This window comes from Equus quagga, chromosome 1 (assembly GCF_021613505.1).
Source record: "Equus quagga isolate Etosha38 chromosome 1, UCLA_HA_Equagga_1.0, whole genome shotgun sequence".
Classification (NCBI taxonomy): Eukaryota; Metazoa; Chordata; class Mammalia; order Perissodactyla; family Equidae; genus Equus; species Equus quagga.
In genome coordinates this window covers 69,592,932-69,616,362 of record NC_060267.1, presented here as the reverse complement: position 1 = coordinate 69,616,362, position 23,431 = coordinate 69,592,932, and the positions used below count along the sequence as shown (strand labels likewise).

At 45.5% G+C, this 23,431-nt stretch overlaps 1 protein-coding gene across 1 annotated transcript; it reads right to left on the bottom strand.

Annotated features, from left to right (window-relative positions):
• Positions 1-1,433: 1,433 nt before the first annotated feature.
• Positions 1,434-1,751, bottom strand: TAL2 (TAL bHLH transcription factor 2). Its single transcript, XM_046658870.1, has one exon. The coding sequence runs from the start codon at positions 1,749-1,751 to the stop codon at positions 1,434-1,436; it is 318 nt and encodes a 105-aa protein (XP_046514826.1).
• Positions 1,752-23,431: the final 21,680 nt, after the last annotated feature.

Sequence of the window (23,431 nt, the reverse complement as noted above, 5' to 3'; positions counted from 1 at the left end):
GAAAATATATTGCTCTCGATAAACACGTTGTGTTACAGGCATGAATGCTGTATAGAATTGAACGACATTATGACCTTGCCATTTTGGGGGAATGAGATTTTGAGGTGTTGAGGGAGCCTCATCCAGCTTTCTTCTGATCCCCAAAGCAAAGAGGCTCATTTCAACTTTTCATAGGTCAAATATCTTTTCTAGAGTGGCAGGAAATGTAAATTCCTCTATCTTGTATGCAGTGGAAATCCATACTCTCAAATCCACCAATTTCCTACCTGTGGTTCAGAAGGTTTTAAAACCAAGGTACCGTCAAGAACTTTGGGGAAATAAAATGTCCCAGGGACAATCAAATGGCATTATTTGTATTCTAGGCTCAACTATGGGATGCATCTTTGAATCCACGTATCATCAGACTGGCACATGGCCGTGAGTTCTGCCAGATCCACGCTCTTTCATTAACTTGTGGGGACCACCCCCCTAGCAAAAGATGGAGCTAATGCTCCATAGCAGGGAAGACAAATCACAAATTCATTAATTCATTCGAGTCTGGTATTACATTCCTATTGTCTACTCTAAATCTTGCTTAAACTAAGGTCTCTGTTAAATGAATCATTAAATAGTAATGTTTGGATTTTCATAATTATGTTTGAATTTTATACATCTTAAATCAGCAGAAACTCAGACTGAATTAAAAGTTTTAATACGTCACGTGAAATTAAGGGGTCAGATAAGCTATTTTAGCTGTTTTTCATAAGAAAACTATAAACTCTAATTGATAATTATAAAGTCCTTTCCTCTCACAGATATAACCTACCTGTTGGCTTTAGAGATAACATATATACATATAAGTGGCTCAGTGCAAGTAACACCTCAGATTTCCACAGAGATGAGGATGCAGAGCTCTTCCACATTGTATCTCCTGTGTTCCTGTAATCCTCGCGTCAAGAGGGGTTCTTTCCCACAGATTTTCCCACAAGTCTCCAGGCTGTTTTCTGCCTCTTTCCATTCATCAAGCTTAAGATTTATTTTGTTCATCCTTGATTAAATGTGCCTCCTTCTGAGGGAAGCATCTTTGACTCATCCATCTGAGGTTCATTATGAGAAAACTTTCTTATAACTGAAAACATACTGAACACAACAGTGGTTTAAAAACCTATTTTTAACCTATGATTTTTTTTTCAAACATCTTAAGCAGATCCCGGATAAATAAAACAGACAGACAGGCTGCTCTGCCCAAAGCCCCAGGGGTGGCAGACTCCCAAGTCACATTCTTCACGGCCTCCTTTCGGCTCTCTGCTGCTGACCATGAGCCACCTCCTGGGAAGCTTAAATTCATCCCTCACAAATTATTCACCAAGCTGACTCTGGAACATGCAAAGGGCTGTCGACAGCCAGTGACTTCTGAACAAGTGCTGCCCAGGGCGGTGACAGCCAGAGCCACACTACGGAATGTGGTGGCTTGGGCCAGGTAAAGGAACCTGGTAGTCACTGAGAAGCGTCCTGTCTGGCAGGTGGGGTCCTTGGTGGAAGAGTCCCAGAATGTTTCCCTGAGCGGCCACGGCCGTTGGCTGCAGGCTTTGCTCTCGCAAGACCTTGACCAAGAAGTTGATATACCTCATCGCCAGGCGAAGTGTTTCATTTTTGCTCAGCTTTTTGTCTGGAGGGTGAGTGGGGATGAGCTTCCTCAACTTGGCAAAGGCACTGTTGACATTCTGCTGCCTGCACCGCTCCCTGGTGTTTGTGAAGATCTTCCTGGTCATGTCTGAGTTCCTGGGATGGGAAAGAGAAAGGGCCCTGAGGGCCAAGACCTTGTAAGAGGCCTGGTGGATACCACAGGTCCTGCCAAGAACTTGAGATGTCAGATCTTCTCCACCCAGATGTTAGAAAATTCATTTCCTCATTTTCGGGTTTTTTTGCATCTTCCTTTTGGTAAGGGAAGAAAATGTGGCAGAAGAAAGGGCTGGGCAGGAACACCACCTTTCAGCTGTTTTTCTCCCAGTTTTGATTGAAGCCTCCAGTTGCAAGGCTGTTTATCCCAGCACCCCCATTCTTTTATAACCAATTCTTCCTAATTGTTCAGACGATTGAGTACATGTGTGAACAAAACATGTATTTAGCAGGAGGGAGTTGAATATGGATTCTCAAAGGAAAAAAAGCTGTGGTCCTAGGTCTCGTTAGGAAGATAACACTTGGACTGAAGAAGAGAGAACGCAGCCCTCCTCTGCGCTGTCAGACCTCACCTGAAGGGCTGGCCCCCCGTGCACGAGCTGAAACATCCAGACCGGACCACATTTACAGGAGGACAGAGTGACGCAGAGTCTTGAAACCCTGTTGTATGAACAACAGAAGTGAGTGTTTAGTGTGACAAAAGAAGAAAAGACAAGGGGCAGGGGGGGTGATGATCTGGCAGGGGTGCTGGAGGTTTTCAGGCGTCCCTGACTGGGTGACCTTGCCAACCCTGAGAGGTGATCATCATCATCTATTGCCAAGTCTCATCGCACCATTTGTAACTCTTGGAGGCGTGGGTCCCTTTGTCAGGCGGCTTGGATTAACACACATTACTGGAACAGTTCACGATGCATCAGCAGAGAAGCCAAAGCCCAGTGCCCGACAGTTTGGGGCTCTTGGCTCACCCCCGCCTGCTCTAGCCTCAGCTCCCCCGCACAGTGGGCCCCATCCTGTTCCCCCAAAAGAGTAGTAAATATTCCTGACGGCATCCGTTTGCACATGCCATTCTCTGTTCCTTGAATTCCCTCCTCACTCTCTCCTTGCCTATTTCTACACATTCTTTGAAAGGCAGCTCAAAGCCTCCTTTTCTATGAAACCTTCCAGCCATTCCAGTGCCCCCCCTGCCCTCCCCTCAGTGAACCCCTGCAGCCCTTGGTGGGAGACAAAGGCTGTTGGGAGGATTAAATAAGTTCATGTTTGTAAATAAGTTATAACAGTGCCTGACACTTAGTAATTGCTATAATAGTGTTAATAAATATAACAAAATAATAAATATATTTATAAATAAAAACGTGTGGGGTGTTGACTATCCCTAGGGGGTGATATCTTGTTTTTCTATAACCGAGCCTGCTACAATCTCTTGGTTCTTGGTGCCTCTGTTCTTTTATTTTAACCTGTAATGTAGACCTACTCTGCGCCAGGCCCTGTGCTATGAGCTGGGATTGTGGACATGGTTGGGTGAGAACCTTGTTGGATGGTCTGGTGGAGGAGGCAGCACATACATAAGTACTTAAAAAATCACAGCACAGGGTCCAGCAGGGTGGCATAGTGGTTAACTTTGCAAGCTGTGCTTCAGTGGCCTGGGATTCATGGGTTCGGATCCCAGGCATGAACCTACACACTGCTCATCAAGCCATGCTGTGGCAGCATCCCACATACAAAACAGAGGAAGATGGGCAACAGACGTTAGCTCAGGACCAATCCTCCTCACGAAAAATAAATAAATAAGTAAAATCACAGCACAAAGTCCCACATGCTGAGGGCCAAATCCAGATCAACAACTGATGACTAGAGAAAGGTGTAAAAGAATTATGCCAAGACCAAAATGACTAGGTCAATAACATTGAACTTTTCCCTAAATTCTACCTCCCTTTTATTTTTATTTGGGTTTCTATAAGGATGTGAACTTGTGGGTAAACACCCCACATATCTGGAATAAGTTATATAAACCATCATGTGGGTTGCCAGGAACTCTTTAGGGACCCCTCAAAATGCCAGCTTCCTTCCACGCCTGTCGTTTATGTGAACAGCCCACACTGCAGGATGAGCTGGGGGGTTAAGCATTGGCATGTATGGTAGGAAAGAGTGGGCCCATTTTATTTGAAATTAATCTAAAGAAGTGATTCGTTGAGGCTCTGGGGGGTAACTGTGAAAAAGCGGTCCTTTGCTAATTTAAAACACGTGGAACTTCTGCTGCTCAACTTTTCTTCTCTTCCGGTGGCTCTCAACTTGAGCTGCTCATTGGAATCACCCGGGCTGCACCCCAGGCCAATTAAATGAAAATCTCTGAGGGCATCGGTATTTTTAGATTCCTCAGGCAGATCGGCTGGATCCTCCAGGAAGCAGACGCTGAGCTGGAGTTGGGGGTTAATGCCTATGACAGATAAAAAGGGAAGAACGAACGGGACGAAGAACACCTGCAGAGGGCAACGCACAGCTGGCACCTGGGAAAGGAAGGCAGGAAGGAAGCAGGACCGCCCCGAAGATTCCTTTGGGCAGAAACAGCCAGATCCAGTGCCCTGCCTTTCTCACTCGTCGCCTGGGCGCCCGGGAAGACCGGGGGCGAGGAAGGCGCGGCCCTGAGGGCTGGGGGCGCTGAGCTCCTGCCGCCGAGCCGCAAGCTCCCTCTTGCAGGGACCTCCCGGCGCGCCTCCCTGTGACCTCAGAGGGCGGCCGCGAGGAGCACCAGCGCGCTACTCTCCAAACGGGAAGGCTCCACCCTCAGCAAAACCGTGTTTAAGAAGGAGGCGGGACCCTGCCGTCCTGGAGGAAGGGGCAGGAGTACACAGAATAGGGGAGGGGCCACCCTTGCCCTCGGGTGGTGTGTGTTCTCTTCACAGCACCAAACACGAACCAGCCAGGAGCTGCTGCATAAGTCGCCTCACCCACCCGAGCCTCAGTTCTCAGCTGTACTCAGGTGTGATGATACCGTTCCCGCCTCACAGGGTGGTTGTCCAGAGTAAATGAAGTGCTGCATGGGAAAGCATTCTGTGAACTAGAAAGTCAGGAAGATGGGAGCAAACAGCACTTTGTGCCAGGCACTGTTTTCGTGAATTAACTCCGCCTAGATGTGTCTGTAAGTGGTGCTGGTTGCAGTGACAATATTGTAGATATTGCTGGGATCCGCCTCGGGACGCCAACATGTTCCAGGAGTCATTTCCCTCTACAGTGTATTGGTATCTCTGCGATTCTGTGGGAATCAAACGATGATCCCAGTTAACTGGAACAGCCCCTCTTACCACCACTGACTGTATGGAAGTTCGCCAAAAGTGGAGGCATCTGTGTGGTGGTTAAGAGCACAGCCTCCAGAGCCAGAACCCTGGCTTGGCTTTTGGCTCTATTCCTCCTAGCTGTGTGACTTTGAGCAATCTACGTAACCTCTCTGTGCATCAAAAGCCTCATAAGTAAAGGGTGACTCAGGCTACTACCTGCGAGGACACATAAAACAATACACGTAAAGCACCTCAGCACAGCGTCTGGTGCACACTACATGCTCAATAAATGTCAAATGATTACAATTATTATCTCCACAAATAAAATAGAGGAAAGTAAATGTTCACTGTCATTTATAATTTTTTTTCTGATGAAGAAGCTACAGTGCCGTAGAAAGGTCCAAGCTTTATTCATGTGTGAGTCTGTTTCACCCTCTAGGGGGCTGTGGACAGATACGTGTGTACAGACAGAAGAAACATCTGGAAGCATTCAGGCCAAGCTGCGGACAGTGGTTCCTTGAGGGAGGCAGTGGGTTGGGGAAGAGAGAAAAAGGAGATGTATGTGTTTTATTCAATATACTTTGGTATTGTTTTACATTTTTATAACAAAGTATTCATATATTATTTGCTTCATAATAGAAATTAAGAAAGTTTACGGGTTTAGTGTAGAAAGACCTGGCTTTGAATCTCAGCTCCCAATTTCCTAGTTATATGATTCTGGGAAAATCCATGAACTTCTTTAAGCCTCAGTTTTCTTCTCTGAAAAATGGATATAAAGCCATCTCCATGCTTCTTGTGAGGATGAAATGAAACACTATATAAAGTATTTTAACATATAAATGAGACACTATGTCACCAGCACATGGGTGCTTAATAAATACAAGGGTCCTCTTGCCCATACAGACGAGAAGTATTATTATCCCAAGAATAGCATTTTTCAGTCGTCTGTATGCTCCCAGGACATTTCTCCGTCCCAGTTCTCATTGCCTTTCCTGCTTCTGTCTGAGCTGGAGAGGCCAGAGCTGCGGTAAGTGCAGCCCAAGTTCACTGTCGGGCTTCAGCCTTCCTCCAGCGGTCACGGAGCTCCACCTCCTCTCTGTGTGGAGACACTCCTAGTGGGACCCATGATCCAGTTACAATCATATGCTCTCCAAGCTTTGGTACCAACACTTACTGATCCTATGTGCCAGATACTCTGCTGGCTTCCAGATACTGAGGAGCCCGCTGCCTTGTGACATGGAGAGGGAAGAACAGGGGCTGTAGGAGCAGAGAAATAGCACCTAACCCAGCAGTCTAGAGGGCTTCCAGACAGAACGTGGATCCCTCCAAACCGAGGGGGTGCGCCCGGTGACGCCAAGGCCTCTTTCTGCTCTGAAATTCCATGGTGCCCTGCCTATGGCCTTGTATGGAACTTGAGTCATTTCTAAACAACCTGGCCTTCAGATGTACAATGAATCTATGAGCGTTGTCAGGACTGTGCCCGACTATACCTAAAATATGAAGGTTTGAACCTAAATCAAGGGAATTTTAAGATAGAAAACTATCCAGTTTTGCTGATACTGGGGCTGGCTGCTTGGCAGCCAGGACTGTGGAAGCAAAGTTACATTTAAGCTTCTCTTGTCACAAGAGGGTTTAGCTCACTCACTAAGTCAACTCCAGTCCCATGGGGGGTCTTTTTCAAGCGGGGAAGAAAAAGATTAGGCAGGATAAACTAACCGGTGTGCTCTTCTAAGAGGGCTCGAGCCTATTGTGCTAGGAGCAGACAGAGGAAATGAGAGAATAGAAGATGGGCTTCTGAAGGTGCCCTGCTGTCCTGGGAGGTGCTTTATAATTCCTTGTTGATTTATCTCAAGTGTGTTTCTCTCTTCTCCACAGGGGGAACAGAAATCAGGGATTAACAAGCTGGAAAAACTCAAAGGAGAGGTCACTGGAAAATTACTAAGGTGCTTATTAAATCAAAGGAAGACTGCATTTATGTTCTTCGGGTTTCGAGGACTGATTGCTGCTAATCTTGATTTCAGAGTAACTCAAGAGCTTAAAAAATACGCCAGATGCCACAGAATCAGAGAACACCTGACAGATGTCGAAACGGGTGAAGCGCTTTGCCCAGGTCACCCCCCCAGCTTGGGTGTTTATGCATCTATGTCACCACTGACTCCTGCTGGGTCAGGGTTCATGCCCTTGTCTGTGCCATGGACCCTTCTGGCAATCTGGGGAAGCCTAGCGACGGATTCCATCTCAGAACGATGATTTCAAATACATGAAGTAAAAAGCTTTAGTTCCCTTCTCAGAATAGTGATTTTAAATGCATGAATTAAAATACATAGACACATGAAATAACCAATTCTACTTGAGTTATTAAAATAATTTAAAAATACAAAACAGTAATACGTGCTTCATTTTTAACATATTAAACAATTAAATTTATTACCATAATTTCTAAGTAGTGATATGTAAATTGTTTTTTCAAAAGATCTGCAAGATCTGTAACATGAGATGAAGGTACCTACGATTTCTATTGATCACAAAGTCACCAGTACTGCTAAGACCACTGTAGTTTATTACCCACATTCACAAATAAAGGAAATGCTAAATTTAGATTAAAGGTTGGTGGAGATAAAGATGTAATTTTTTTCCAGTCCAAATATATAGAACCCCTGAATTCTATCTACACACCCCTGGATGGCTATGTCAGGGACCCCAGGTTAAGAATGCCTGTGCAGGAGGAATGTCACGGTAAACAGAACAGGAATATAGGTGTGCACAAACTTCTATTTATATCGTTACCACCGAAGGTAACAGGTTAGCAGAGGAAAGAATGATAATTACGCCCCTAGAGAAGGTGACCAATGCCCCCAGTAGGAGCTGCTGCTTTTTCGTGGGGGTGGTTCCAGGACACAGAGCCAAGGTCAACCAGCAAGGATGCCCACAGGTTCGGGGCTAACATTCCCCCCCCGGGGCCTGGCCCAGGCATTCAGACTCATAGACTCTTTTTTCCTAAGACTTAGGTTTCTCTTCCTGGCATTCGGTCCCGTGTATGGTCTTTTCTTTCATCTTTCTCTTGAAAGTGAGTGAAAACACTCTCCAGAAAAAGGGAGGTGCTTCCTACAGCTGGGTTAGGGAAAGGCACCTGACCTCAAACACAGGGCACAGCTTTGCCTTTTGAAATTATTATACAAGTAACACATGCTCATTTAAGGGGAAAAAATTAAGCAGTACACAAGTGCATAAAGTAAAAACTAAAAGGCTATCTGTCTACCTAGTCAATCTTATTCCCCAGCAGTAGCCAATTTGGTGTGAATATGTATAATATTTATATATCCTTCGTATCTTATATCCTTTAAAAATCAGAATACATAGTATTACGCTAGTTACTTTTCTCATTAGACAACTGTGCTTGATGATGATGTTCTAAATAAGGACATTTACTTGAATGCCAGTCTTCAGGTGGCACCCCGCGCGCCCGCCGGGAGAGCCGCCTGTTCCAGGATGTGCTCAACACGCGCGCCTCCTGCACAGCCCGCACACCCCGTTGCCCTGCCCGCCTCACCTCCCGGCTTGTCCCTGTTGCCCTCGATATCCTTTGCTCCCCGGCCTGCAGTGCCCTGCCTTATTGACTAAGTAGTTCAGGAAAGCATCACTTGCTAAAGTGTCGCACCTGCCAGATGTCCGGGAGTCGCTCACTGCGACGCAGGAGCCACCTAAAGGGTCCTCGGACATGCTCCGGAGAGTCCCCGGCACCGCGGATCAAGGCGCAGCGGCCCCGCCATCACGCGCTAGGGGCCCGGCCCCCGCCCCTGCCCCGCGGAAAGCCCCCGGGGCTTCTCACCGAGTCGCCTTGGTGGCTGCTACCAAGTCCCCGCCACACCCCTGCTCTCCCGGGCGGGCGCGGCTTGGACTCAGGGGGCCGCGCGGAGACCCTGGCCCTTGAGCCCGAGCCCAGCCCCGGGGCGCCCACGTCCCGCCGAGGCGACGCACCTCTTCACCCAGAGCCCGAGCCCGCGCCGTCGTGGTCGCCGTAGCCGGCCGTTTGCGCCCTCCCCTGGACGCCGCCGCCGCCACCTTTATAGGACCCCGCCCTTTGTTAGCTGGGCCCAGGGGGCTTCTTCCCGCCCTGGACCCCCGCCCGGCCCTGCCCACTCCCCGCGCCCCGCCTCCCTGAGCCCTGGAAAGGGGCCGGGAGGAAGGAGAACCGCGCTGTGTGTCAGGTGCGGGGCCGAGGGGTCCTACCCCCCATCGGCCTGCGGCCAGAGGCCGGCTCGGGGCTCACCGACCCTCTTCTCCAGCGTTGACGAACCGCGCAAAGTCCGGGCCGCGTTCATTCATCAGATGTCAATTATTTAAGCCAATGTAGTCCAAGAAGCACGGGCTTCAGGATCACGGGTGAAGGGAGACACATCTCCACACCCACAACCCGGACCCAACAGATCAGGTTTTCTGGCAGTGGGATCCCAAATCTGCGTTTTTCACCCCAAGAGACTAAGATGCACAACCAAGTTTAACCGCCACTGCCCCGGACAGATTCCCGGGGTGTTCATCTCAGTTCCCGCAGCGTCCGGCACAGGACTTGCTTCTTCCAGAGGCCTCCAGCTCGGTCTTCCTGCTTCTGCATTGCCTCTTTCCTCTACTCCAGTATCACCCAGAATGATCCTGTGAAAACCCAAGTCAGAGTCCCGCCACTTCTCTGCTCAAACCCTCCGGTGGCTCTGCATTTCACTCAGTTACAATGGCCCCCGAGACCCCCTTTACCTGACCTGTTCCTTCTCTCCCGGGGTTTACTCAGCTCTAGCCACTCTGTTGTTTCAGGAACTCGCCCTCCTGCCTCTGGCCTCTGTGATGTGTTCTCTGCCTGAAGCACTCTGCTCTCAAGTTATCTACCTAGTTCCTTCCCTCACCTCCTCTCGTTCATTTGACAAATTATTATTGAATGCATACTGTGGGCCAGTGCCTAATCTAGGCACTGAAGTTGGAGACACAACTTCAAACCAAACAGACTCGAATCGCTGCCCTCAAGCTGCTGACGTTCTTCGGGTCTTTGCTCAAATGTCACCTTCCCAATGAAGATTCTCTGACCACAATATCTGAAATTGCACTTTCACACACAAGGACTCTTCCTCCTCCTGCCCTGCTTTATTCTTCTCCTCAGCACTCATCCCCGTGTAATATTTTACTCGTTCATCTTGGCTGTCTCCTCCGCAGCTCCAGTGAATAGGCGTTCATCGAATGCTGGTTGATTAATGAATGGTTGAGGAATGAATTTCTAGGCACCCCACTCTCTGAAGGACCCAGCATAGGATCGAGCACGGTAAATTCACAAACGCATTACAGCTTAGTGGACGAGAGCAGAGGCCTCTGGAGTTGCATTACCCAGGTTGAAATCCGTAGTTTACCCACTTACGTGACCCTAGGCAAATTATGTAAATTCTCCCTGCCTCAGTTGCCTCATCTGTAAAATGGGGACAATAAGAGGATTGTGAGGATTAAATGAGAAAAACAAAACAAGTCCAGCATTAGCACTGTGCCTAGCGCTCAGTCAGAACACCGTAAATTTTATTGTGATAGATTGTATTATTGTTGTAGCTACTGGCTCCCTTCTGTGAGAGGACTACGTAGCCCCGCCCACTGCCACGTGACTGGCAGTGCCTCCCTGTAGGTGGAGGGAGAGGACTTCCCGGCCGCCTTTAAGGCTTGGCCATGAGACTCGCAGCAGCCAATGGAATATGAGCGGACCTGACATCTGGCGATGGAGCCCAAGCTTCGAGAGTGATTGCTGGTTGGGCTCAGTCATGAGAACGTCCTGTTCCGGGTTGGTCTTTCAGCCTCTAAGCCATGGAGCAAACCCATAGCCAACCACAGCCCTTGTGTAACATGACTGAGGAATAAATCTTTGCTGTTGTAAGCCACGAAGACTTTGGGGATGTTTGTCCCCCTCCTCAAAAAAAAAAAAAAATGAATACAGTTCCTATTATAAATAAAAAATCTGTTGCATGAATTGCTAGGTTAGGGGGTGGGGGTGGCACAGGAAGATGAAGAAAACTATCTGTCTTCAAGGAGTGCACAACCTTTGGGAGGGGGAAGACATGACAAAAATGACTAAATACAAGCTAGGCGGTCCTGAGTGCCAGAGTGTGAAATTGGTGTTAGGGAGGCAAAGGATTCTAGCTGCACCAGACATCGCTCGGGGGAGGGACAGCATTTAAACTAGGCCTTGAGGCAGGCTGCCTCTGACATTTGTGGGGCCCAGGACAAGGGTACAAATGGCTCCTGACCCATCCCTCCCCATCCTTTTCCCATCCCTCAGCTCTGTCCCGCTCTGTGAAGGGCCTTATGTATATGATGTGGACTCCCAGCCCACATGGACCTCAGGAAGAGCTCTGTGCAGGCTCTGAAAATGGGCCCAGGTCCTGGATACCCAGAATGTGGTCTAGAATGTGGGAAATGGGCACCAGGGGGCACTGGAGTGGGGCTAGAGCAGGGCCATCTAAAGCACAGAACCCACGGCAGGGGCCCCGGTTGCCTGGTGCCTGGGCGCCTGGAAAGAAGGGTGGAAAGGCTGGGCAGGAATTCCAGATGGAGAGCGGAAGAGAGAGCAGTCATGTGAAGGCAACTGTGTGCCTCAAACATGGGAGAAATGTTTAGATTTACAGTTACAAGGCTCATTGTGGTGGCAGTGCAAAAGATGGATTGGCGAGTGGGTTGGAGAGAATTAATTGGTTAGTTCCTACATAGGCACAAAGGGGCCTTTGGAAACATAACCTAATATTTGCAGTAAATTTGTCCTCTTTCTGCCCTCTGTCTTTGTGTGCTGTAGAAGGGGAGTTGCAGCCTCACGGTGCCCATCCTTTTCCATCTTGCCCTATTGTATCACAATTCTGATACAGCACATGTTAGATTTTAAACCAAGAACCTATACTACCCTTCATCTTAGCCCAAAACCTGCGCAGTAATATATTCTCGGAATGGCATATTCCACAGCTGTAAAAAAAGAACTGTGGCAACTGGGTAGCAAGCTCAGAGATGTGTGATGTAAATGAAACAATAAGCTGTCAAATAAGATCCGTGTACAATTGGACAAGGACTGCGAGAAAGGACGAAGGCTGCAGAGAACAGAGCACAATCGTGTCGGCACACTGGAACCAGGCTTGACACTTGTTTTCTTCTCAAAACTTTCTTACATGTTATCGTTGGTTTTATAATTTTAAAAATGGGGGAAACAATTATGGTGCACCATTCCACTAGCAGCGATTCTTCGGAGCGATGGGCCCTCTCCCATCCCAGTCCCCCAGTGTGGAGAGGTTAGGGGCGAGGAAGGGGTTGAAGTAGGAATTTACATAATCCGATTATTGGGGGATTAGGTTTGGGCAGCGAAACGCCTCTGTGTGCTTGAGCTAAAACCCTTACTATTCATGGCTCTCACTGCCCCCTGGAGAGACTGCACCTGCGGGCTCCTAGGGAGGGAAGAGCAGGCTGGGGAAGGCAGGGCGGGTCGCTAGGATTGCTTGGGCATTGGCAGGCTCTCTGGTTCTACTGGCTTAATTGATCTCTCTGGATTAGCCTGTGAATACTGGACCTCTAGTCCTGTATGCAGCAGTTGTCAACTTCAGGAAAGACCAAACCTGAGGTTTTCAGAAGGGATTTCTGTGAGCCCAGGTGGTTGTGGGCCAAGGTCATTTTGGCTAGAAGTTAAGCATCAGCCATATCCAGTCTCAAAACTCCCTTCCTCCCCCCTCATTCTAAGCCCCCTTCCTGATCCCTAATTCTGCATATCCGGGCCCCAAGCATCCATCTCTCTCTCCATTTATCCATCCATCCATCCATCCATCACTTCTTCCTTCCACCTATTGTGTATGCATCCATCAATTTATTCATCACCTGAATTAGCTGGTTCTTGTTATTAATAGATTTTCTAGTAAATCCTTCTAGGCAGGTTTTGTTCCTTCAAGTGTTCTCTTAAGTCAGTTTTGGCACTTTGACATTTTCAGATTCATTAGTAATTTATATACAGTCATTCAATGACTTTTAAAAAAATATCTCTGTATTTGTGTTATTGCCTTTCTCATTCCTCACATTATATGTTTATGACTCTCTCTTCCTCATTACCTTTGCTCGTCCATTTTACTGTTCTTTTAAAAATATCTCTGTGATTCATCATTTTTATGATTTTCTAATGCATTAATTTCTACTATATCTTTGTTAAATCTGCTCTTTCTTATTTTGCTTATGTTCATTTTGTTCTCTCTCCACCTCTCATTCTTAGGTTGAGTGTTTTCACTCTTTCTTGTTTAATAAGGAAAGCATTTCAGGTTATGAACTTTCTGCTGATATACCTTTGGTGTCACCTGGTGTTTCAATTTCAGAATCTTTGTCGCTAGCTTCTAACATCTGTTGTTTATTTTAATTTTTCTTTTAGAAAGTCTTTTTAAAATGTTTTTATTGTTGCATTTTTTGGTAACCATTTGCTATTAATTTTATTGCAGTATAATCAAAGATACGCTTCTGTACATTTTCTGCTTTTGGATATTAATTGAGATTTTCTCTTTGGTAAAACATAGGATCAACTTTTACAAATATTCCATAGGCAACAGAAAAAGAGGTATAGTTTCTGCTTGAAAAATAAAATGTTTTTTATACACACCCACTAGACCGACCCTCTGTATCCTCGGGAGTTCGGGCTGTTCGATCCGGTAGAGAGAGCTGTGTGACAGCCTCCATCTCCCATTTCATCTGTTCCTTCCTTTTGGTTTTTCCAGGACTGTTGGCCTTAGATCTTTATACCTTTAGATGCATCGCATTTGGCACATGAAGACTCATGGAAGCTTTATCGACTTAGAGAATTGTGCCCCATGTCAGCGTAAAATGACCCTCTTTGCCTTGCTTTTTATCATGAATTCCATTTCAGTATTATTACAACCCCGTTTTTAAATTTGCATTTTCCAAATAAAACTGTACCTGCTCTTTTGCTGCTAATTTGTAGGTGTGTGGGTGTGGCTGTTGGTCATAGGTTTTATCTTTCTGTGAAACTTTATTTGGTAAATATAAATTCCTTTGACTCTGGTTTTTTACAGGAGTCCCATCTGCATGTTGAGGGCTTCAGAACAACTCTCCTTCTAGTTTACTTGCTTATTGGCTTGCTGGCTACGCTGTAAACGTCAGGAGGGCGAGGACTTCGTTTCGCTAGTCACTAGACTCCACAAACTGTGCTCACTGCACGTAAAAGCTGCCTGATGAGACATTCGTTGAATGAACGCAGGACAGCGCTGACTCGTTTCTCCACACAGCTGCCTCCAGCCTGCCCTGCTCTCTGTCAGAAGACACGGAGCTTGTTTCCGTGAAGTGAATGCTTCCAAGTCCATGGAAGGGGTTTGGTGATTGTTTGCTTTTGAAGGAGGAGAGAAGAGTATTCCAGCTGCTGTATGGAGGGGGCCAAGAAAAGGTGCGGGGAGGCTAGGTAGGAGGCTGGGACAGGAATGCAGACCAGAGGGGATGATGGCTTGACCTGGGGGTGGCATCAAGCACCAACTCTGGGCCAGGCACCAAATTCTCTACCTCCATTATGTAGCACTAAGTACTAGGTGTCATGCTAGGCATTTCACCCAATTTTCTCACTTAATATGAGAAATTATAAATTTTGATAATAAAGTTCCATAACAAGTTATTAGCTTAGACAAAACAAAATGTTGCTCTCAAACAAGTTAAATACTAAAATGTATGTCCAGAGTAACAAGCCTTCAGCACGCAGCTGACTCTGGTTTACCAGCAATTCTTAGAGAAACATCTTTCCAGGGCCCGCAGAGGCTGTACATTCCCATGGCCGTTAATGTCAGTCCATTCACAGGACCCATACGGCAATTTTGTGATTAGCTCACCTCCTCTGTGGCTCTTCCTACCTCCCCCACTCCAACCTCCCCCAAGTAAAAAGATAATCAAGCAAGTAGCTGCAGATGACAGCCCGTGACGTAGGAAACCAGAGCATCTGGAAGGGAGAAATACGTTGATATGGCCCACATCTCTACCGAGCATGGGGAGGCGGAGGGGGGTGCGGGGGAAGACAGAGGGGTAAGAGCTTTGGTCTTCTATCATAAGGAATGAGAGATTTGGCTGTTTCATCATCATTTCTGGACTTCCTTGAGGTCATACCCTAGTCATGACAGAAAGGGAAAGTGCTAGATTCTGTAGACCGGAGTCCCTGATATACACTGGTTGTGTGGCCCTGGACACAGATAGGAAGAAGAAAGGGAAAATGTGCAGATTTAGGAGGAAACAAGGCTGTGGTCCACCAGGTTTTTTCCCCTGCAGTATACAGTGACTTTCATTGACAAAGGAGAGATGACATTACTCTGTAAACAGAGTTCTCTTTCCTTGGGAGCCTGCCACAGCTTGCTGCTTAGTTGAGTTGCCAGGCATCCTCCGTGGCTGGAGCAGCGAACGCTGAATCTCAGGGGTGGTCCTCGACTGGATCTAAATGATACGCGCCCTGTCTGAATCCAGAAGGAGGTGAGGGAGAGGGATCCATCCACAATTCAGAACTGGCAAAGGTTTCCCGCACTGTTGTTTAATGCCATCCTGTTGATGCCCTTTCTTCCCACTTCCTCTGTCTGCTGTCTCAGCCTGTGCCTTGCCAGGGATAAGCACAATGAGGAGGTTCCTGGTTTGGATTGTAAGTAGAGGAATTTATTAGTTGGTTTAGAGGGTCACTGCTGGTCACTTTTGCAATCAAACTGGCCATATATTTAAGAAATAAGAAGCTGGTAGAATTGCAAAAAAAAAAAAAAAAAAATTGCCCTTCTGGGCCTGTTCCCTATAAAATGAGATTCATGAATACTCACTGATTTGCTGTGGACTGAGTGGGATAAGGCATTGAGAAATATAAAGTGGGAGGTAGTTTCGTCTAGTAGCTGAGAGATCTCTGACTTGGTTGTGGAGGCAGATTGACTGACTGGTGTTTGACTCCCTGCTCTGACATCAGTCATCATCCTGGGCAAGCAACTTGGCTTCTCCCAGTCTCAATTTTCTCAACTGTAAATCAGAAATACTATCAACTTCATGGGTTATTGTAAAGATTCATTGTGCTAATGTATGTAAAGTTAGTGATTTGGAGTAAATGCTTAAAAATGGTGGTAATAGGCAGCTAATAAATATTGTTTTATTTATTTTTATTACTAGAAAAACTCTATCCAAAAGCTAGATGGGGAATCTGAACACATGGGCCACCAATTTTCTGCAAAAGGCACTTTCATTTTTTTCTTTCATGTGCCCAACCCAGTATCCTGGCTCCCACCTCTCTCCTTAGAGTTGCTGTGGGTCCCGTGCTGCTAAGAAGCATTTATTTCCTTCCACTGTTTGAAGCAAACAGAGCCCAGGGATGGATAAGGGAGATGTCAGAGAGGGCAAAGAAAAGCTTCTCCTGAGCATCAGGCTCTCTCTTACAATTAATTTGCACTCTCCAGCTCCCCAGACCCAGGACCCCTTGGTAACACCCACACACCCAAATGAACACACATTTCCCCGCCAAGACACCTGGTGTTGAGGCCAGGCGGGGATTTCTGTCCAGAGCAAATGTTGACCATTGCGGCAGAAAGTGGGGCACACAACTGCTTCAAGTGAGTGGGGTTTTCTTCCCATAGTTACCAATGGGAGGGATCCACAGCCCGGGGCGTCCCCAGCTGCTGATGCTCTCAAGACCAGGCTGGTGTGGCTTTGACTCTGTAGGCCTGAAGCTGTGCGTGCTTCTATTTTCAGCCAATAAACCCAAGGGCAGTGGGAAAGCAAGGTGGGTGGGGGTGGGCAGGACCAGGCACTGGGTACAGTGCAGCTCCCCTTTTCCTCTTTATTCTCTGGTCTTTGTATAAGGGACATAACTCATCAATGGGTCCCCTAGATGAGGATTTAGATGCTCTGTGGACAGCAGATAAGGGTACAGCCTTCTTGCAGAAAGTAAATGCATTGAATACCCCCCATAAAGTCAATACTGTCAGGCTTATCAGCTGTCCTCATTCCCTGCTCAGCCCCCTGGGGACCAGACTTGAAATAAAGGCCACAGCTCCAGGGCTGGGGAGTGGAGGTGCAGGACTGGGCTGGGGAGGGGCCTCTGCCCCCTGGGCCGAATTCCAGGCAGGTGGGGGAAATCTGCCAGGCCTGAGAGCTGCCCAGAGCCCTCAGCTTCCCAGAGTGACAAATCCCAAACCAAACACACAGCAAGGGGATGAGGGAGGGACTCAAATCCAGCCGATGTTTTCAGGAGGCTCTGCTGGGGCCTCTTAGGACAATTAGAGGATGTCACTTTGAATCTAACCAATAAAAAATCTACAGAGGAAACCTTGATTTCTGACCACTGTACTCACCTCTGCTTTTCATAACACCAATACTTCTGCACTACCCGAGAGCACATCCATCTTTTCTAGCTGGCGGAGATTTGGTTTCTTTGCAAATTGTCTGAAATAAGTAGGTTACCTGCTAAGGTTTCAGACCCGATTCTGAGACTAACACGTAGCCAAAGCAGACTGTTTAACAAGATACAGCCTGGGCTTGGCTCTCCTCCCACTAACCTCCCCCCACCTACTGTGATCCTGGCAGGCGTTAGACTGACCCAGACCCTGGCAGCCAGCAGTCCCGGCTTGAGCTCTCTGACACAGGCAGCAGAACACGGCTGGGTGGAAACGGGGAAGAGTGAAAACAAGTTGGACTTGGCCTGGCTTGATTTAATAGCCTAGAATGGTGCAGAAAGCCAGTGGGGCCCCAAGACTTCTCGAGGGGATAGGAGGTAGGGTTGGGAGAGAGGTCAGTCGCTAGCACGGGCTGCACTCCTAGGACAATTAGAACAGCTTCTCTTTACCCTTTGGAGACCAGAGTCTCCAGAGGTGAACAGACAATAGGGAAATGAGGACCAAATGAAGACCCAGAATTTGACACCTCTACTGGCCCATCTCCTTTCCTGCCTTCTGCATTCCTCAGCTCCCAGAGCTAAGCCTTGATGTGTCCCCACATTGAGAGTCCATTCTGAACTGGTTTCTAACTAAAGCAGCAGGTATAGAAACGGCTCGTCTCTTCCCCACATCTCTCACACTGCCTGCATTGTTAGGCCAGGCTTAACACTGACCATTGGGCTCCCTGGATCCCCACTCCCCGACCCCTTTCCAGAAATTGTCTTCATGTGTTCCCCAGAACCTAGGACCTCACTATCAACTCTCCTGCCCCAACTTATCTCATTGAGCATTTGCTTTGGTTCTCAAATGGCTGTTCAATTCTTTGGAACCCTCTGGATAAGACCCTACCTTGGTCCCATCATACTTCCTCCCTGTGGCCGTAGCACCACTCTTGAGCTCCACTTCCCAGGCCAACACCAAGGGCCCCTCTGTGTGGAGCACTTCCTGCCCCTGCCTCCCTGTTTTCCTGCCTGGCACTGCCTGGGAATTCCTAGGAGGGACCTTACCTGAGCCACCTGGGGTCTAATGCCCACCTGGCTGAGCCTCTGCCCTCCGTCTCTGCAACTTTAGGGATCCTAGGGTTTCTGGGATCAGTCTCAGTGAACTGAAATTCTCCCAAATCCCTACTCTGGCCTTGAAGAAGCTTCAGGAATGTTTGCTGAGTCAACGAATGAACCTTGACCCTTAGGACAGTGCCTGTGAGTAGTAATCTAACCCCAAGTGGCCACTGAAGGTATCATGCTCCTATTCAAATAACCTTTCTCCACTTTCTTATCCAAACTTCATAGCAGGATATTCAGCTCCCCCACAATCTGCTCCTTGCCCACTTTTCTAGTTGCATCTTTTGATTGTTTATCCGTATATAACCAGATGGTCTTATTCATTATCCCATAAAGCCCATTCTGTGACTTTACTGACTCCTTTGCTTTGGGGCTGCTTTCTTCTCCTTCTTCATTTATTCAAATGTTCTGTTCTTTAAGTCTTAAGATGCAACTGAACCTCGCTGTCCCTCTCCCTGCCCTCCTGCCTGGAGCTTTTTCTAGCCTCAGGGGCTCAGGCCGCCTTCCACAAAGTCTGGGACCTTTGGTCCCTTTACCCAAGTCTGGTCTTTGAGACGCAATTCTGTTAAGTGTTATGTTTTAATCCCCTGTCCTATCTCCCGAAAGGACAGGCCTTGCACCTGCGCCCTTGAGGCCCAGGGTCACTTTTATCACCAGTTCTTAGGACAGGGCCTTCTACCCAAAACGGCTCTGAAATTCCTAATCTTACAGAGAGATTATTATTTGGGATTATCAGGAAAATATAAGTTCACAGGATTTATGCCAAAGGTAGAAATAAAAGCAAGTAAACATAATAATATTAACAATAGCTATCATTTATTGAGCATCTACTACATACTGAGCAATGTACCAAATACTGTAGATTTCCTATAATTCTTATAACTCTTAAAGGTAGGTATTAATTTTAGTCCCATTTGTTGAAAACCAAAAATGGTACTCAGAAGTTAAATACTTAGCTCAAGATCACAAAATTAGGAAGTGGCAGCCCCTGGATTTCAGTCCAGATCTCTACAATTCCAAAGCCCTTGCTGGTCCCATCAAACCCTCTAGATCTGCAGTGTCCAGTATGCTAGCTACTAGCTACATGATGCTATTTAATTTAAATTAATTAAATTTAAACATTCAGTTCCTCAGTTACACTTGCCACATTTGAAGCGCTCAATAGTCACATGTGGCCAGTGGCTATGTGTGCTGGACAGTGCAGACAGAGGTCATTTCCAGCATCAAGGAATGCTCTATTTGGACAGCACTACTGTAGATATTCTCTGATCTTCCACTAGGATCTGGGGGGAAGATGGCTCCTAGCAAATTATGACTGACTGACACCATACGAGGAGCCTCCTAAAGGCAAAGCCTTTCCCTTTGTTTGTGAAGTCACCCTTTGGTTCTCCTGCTAAACAGAATCTGGCTGGATTACAGGGTTGCACAGCCAGACTCCCAAACAAACTCTTACACACTCCAGCTATGAGACTATCATTCTTCTAAGCCACCTGGAAGACATTTGGTGGTAATAAATTTTCAGAAAAGTAGTCACCCAATATTCACTAGAAAATTTTCTTCAAATTATTGAGACTAATGAGAGAAAAAATTTGAATTTAGATGTTCTAGATGAAAAAAACCCTGGTGATAAACACGAAATTAATTAAAGTTATAGAAATCTAAAAACAATGACACCAGCTGCTGAAGGGCATTTGCTGATAAACCTAACTGGGGAAAAGTCAACTACAAAGGTCCCAAAATAATAATACATGAGAAAATAAGTTTTAAAGAGGGTTATTAAATTTACTGAGCAAATCAATGAAGAACTGGAGGAAAGAAAGAAGAAAAACAAAACAAAGTAAAAAACTAAAAATCTGTCTTCCTAAAACTGAGACAAGATTATCCCTTTTGTCTTTATTCTGAAGAGTGCTATATATTATGAACATTTGTAAAATGTGTAAGGACAATCTCTAGTGAAATCATAGTGCAAACAATGGTGCGTAGTATATATTCAAAAAGAAAACCTTAAGAGACAACTACAGTATCTGGTGTTATCACTATTTTCAATGTCAGCCATTCTAACAGGTGTGCGGTGACATCTCATCATGGTTGTAATTTGCATTTCCCGATGGCTGACAATGTTGAACTTTTTTTTAAAGTTATATTAATAACGAACATTATAGTCCTCTATCTCTCCTTAGTATCAATAACTTTTTTTAATGGTAAATTATTTTATTTATATCAATAACTTTTCCTTCCTCCAGAAAGTGCCTTTACCTTTCCCACCTTTGGTTAGCAGTTTCTATATACTTTGGTATTTGTTACATGGGGGGAATAGTCATAGGGAGACTTGACTGGCAGAACAGTGGAAGGTATCAAGTTAGGTTAGAAATAAAAGGAGTGGTAACTTTCAGCAAAGATGGACATTTGCACAAAACTTCTGGAAAATGATAAGTTTAGAAAAAGCAATATGCTGAGATTCAGCAAATATTGTATTTTTGTGTCCAAAGATAAAAATAAGAGCCAAAACCACAAAGTATGATGAAGCAGAGCTGAGATGCAGGCTGAATGACCTGGAAACTCTTGACTAGAGAGTCACTCCTCACACCAATGACAACACAGCAAATGGCCTCTAATTACAGCGGCACAAGGACTGGCTTATTAATATTCACTTCAGAAGATCTCGCGAGGTGTTCTTGGGAGAAATTACGACAAAGAAAAATGGTAACATTTTTTCCCCAGTTTTATTGAGATATAATTGACAGATGTTGTATAAGCTTAAGGTGTACAACATGATGATTTGATATTTGTATATATTATGCAATGATTACAACGAGTTAACATCCATCATCTCACATAGTTAAAAAAGTTTTGTTTTCTTGTGATGAGAACTTTTAAGATCTACGCTCTTAGCAACTTGCATACATAAAATACAGTATTGTTAACTATAGTCATCATGCTGTTCATTACATCCCCAGAGCTTATTTATCTTATAACTGGGAGTTTGTATATTTTGACCACCTTCACCCAATTCCCCCAGCCCCTAGCCCCTGCCTATGGCAACCACCAATCTGTTCTGTTTCTGAGATTGGTTTTTTAAGATTCCACATATACGTAAGATCATATATTTGTCTTTCTCTGTCTGACTTATTTCCCTTAACAAAATGTTCTCAAGAACCATTTTAACGTCATCACAAATAGCAGGATTTCTTTCTTTCTTGTGGCTGAATAATATTCCATTCTATATATAGAGACCACATGTTCTTACCCATTGATCCATTATCAAGATATTTCCCTATCTTGGCTATTGTAAATAAAGCTGCAACGAACGAGGGTGTCACTATCTCTTCGGGATAGTGATTTCATTTCCTTCAGTTATAGGCTTAGAAGTGGAACTTCTGGATCATATGATGGTTCTATTTTTAATTTTTTGAGGAAATTCCATACTGTTTTCCACAGTGGCTGCACCAATTTCCAGTCCCACCAACAGTGCACAAGGGTTTCCCTTTCTCTACGTCCTCACCAGCACTTACCTCTTGTCTTTTTGATGATAGCCATTCTGACAGGTGTGAGGTGATACCTCATTAAGGTTTTGATTTGCATTTCCATGATTAGTGATGTTGAGCATCTTTTCATGGACCTGTTGGCCTTTTGGATATCTTTGGAAAAAATGTCTATTCAGTTCGTTTTCCCATTTTTTTTTTTAAAGATTTTATTTTTCCTTTTTCTCCCCAAAGCCCCCCAGTATATAGTTGTGTACTTTTAGTTGTGGGTCCTTCTAGTTGTGACATGTGGGATGCCACCTCAGCATGGCTTGATGAGCAGTGCTATGTCCGTGCCCAGGATTCGAACCGGAGAAACCCTGGGCCGCTGAAGCAGAGTGCGTGAACTTAACCACTCAGCCACGGGGCCAGACCCTGCCCATTTTTTAAATTGGATTGTTTTTTCGCTTTTGAGTTGTATGAGTTCTTTATATATTTTGGGTATTAACCCCTTCTCAGATATATGGTTCGCAAACATTTATTCCCAATCTGTAGGTTGCCTTTCATTTTGTTGATGGTTTCCTTTGCTGTGCAGAAGCTTTTCAGTTTGATGTAGTCTCATTTACTTTTGCTTTTGTTGCCTGTGCCTTTGGTGTCATATCCAAAAAATCACTGACAAGACTAATGTCAAGGATCTTTGCCCCTATGTTTTCTTCTAGGAGTTTTATGGTTTCAAGTCTCACATTTAAGTTTTTAATCCATTTCCAGTTAATTTTTGTGAGTGGTGTAAGATAGGGGTCTAGTTTCATTCATTTGCTTGTGAATATCCCAATTTTCCCAGCCCGTTTTATTGAAGAGACTGTATTTTCTCTATTGAGTATTCTTGGCTCCCTTGTCAAATATTAGTTGACTGCATATGCATGGGTTTATTTCTGGGCTCTTGATTCTCTTCCATTGGTCTATGAGTCTGTTTTTATGCCAGTACCATACTGCTTTGATTACAAAAGCTTTGTAATATAGTTTGAAATCAGGAACTGTGATGCCTCCAGCTTTGTTCTTCTTTCTCAAGATTGCTTTGGCTATTTGGTTAATGATGTTGAACATCTTTTTAAAGGGCTTATTGGTGATCTGTATATCCTCTCCAGTGAAATGTCTGTTCATGTCTTTTGCCCATTTTTTAGTTGGATTTTTAAAAAGTTATTGAGTGTTCAGGTTCTTTATATATTCCAGATACTAGGTCTTTTGTCAGATAAGTAGTTTGCAAATATTTTCTCCTAGTCTGTAGCTTGACTTTCCATCCTCTTCTTGAAGGCTTTTGCGGAGGAGCAGTTTTTAATTTGATGAAGTCCAATTTATCAATTTTTTATTTTACGGATTGTGCTTTTGGTGCAAAGTCTAAGAAAAAACTCTTTGCCTAGTGCTAGGTCATGAAGAATTTCTCCTCTTCTTTTTCCCTAAAAGTTTCATAGTTTTACATTTTACATTTAAGTACATGATTCATTTTGAGTTCATTTTTGTATTAAAATATGAAGATCAAGTTGAGGTTCGTTTTTTTT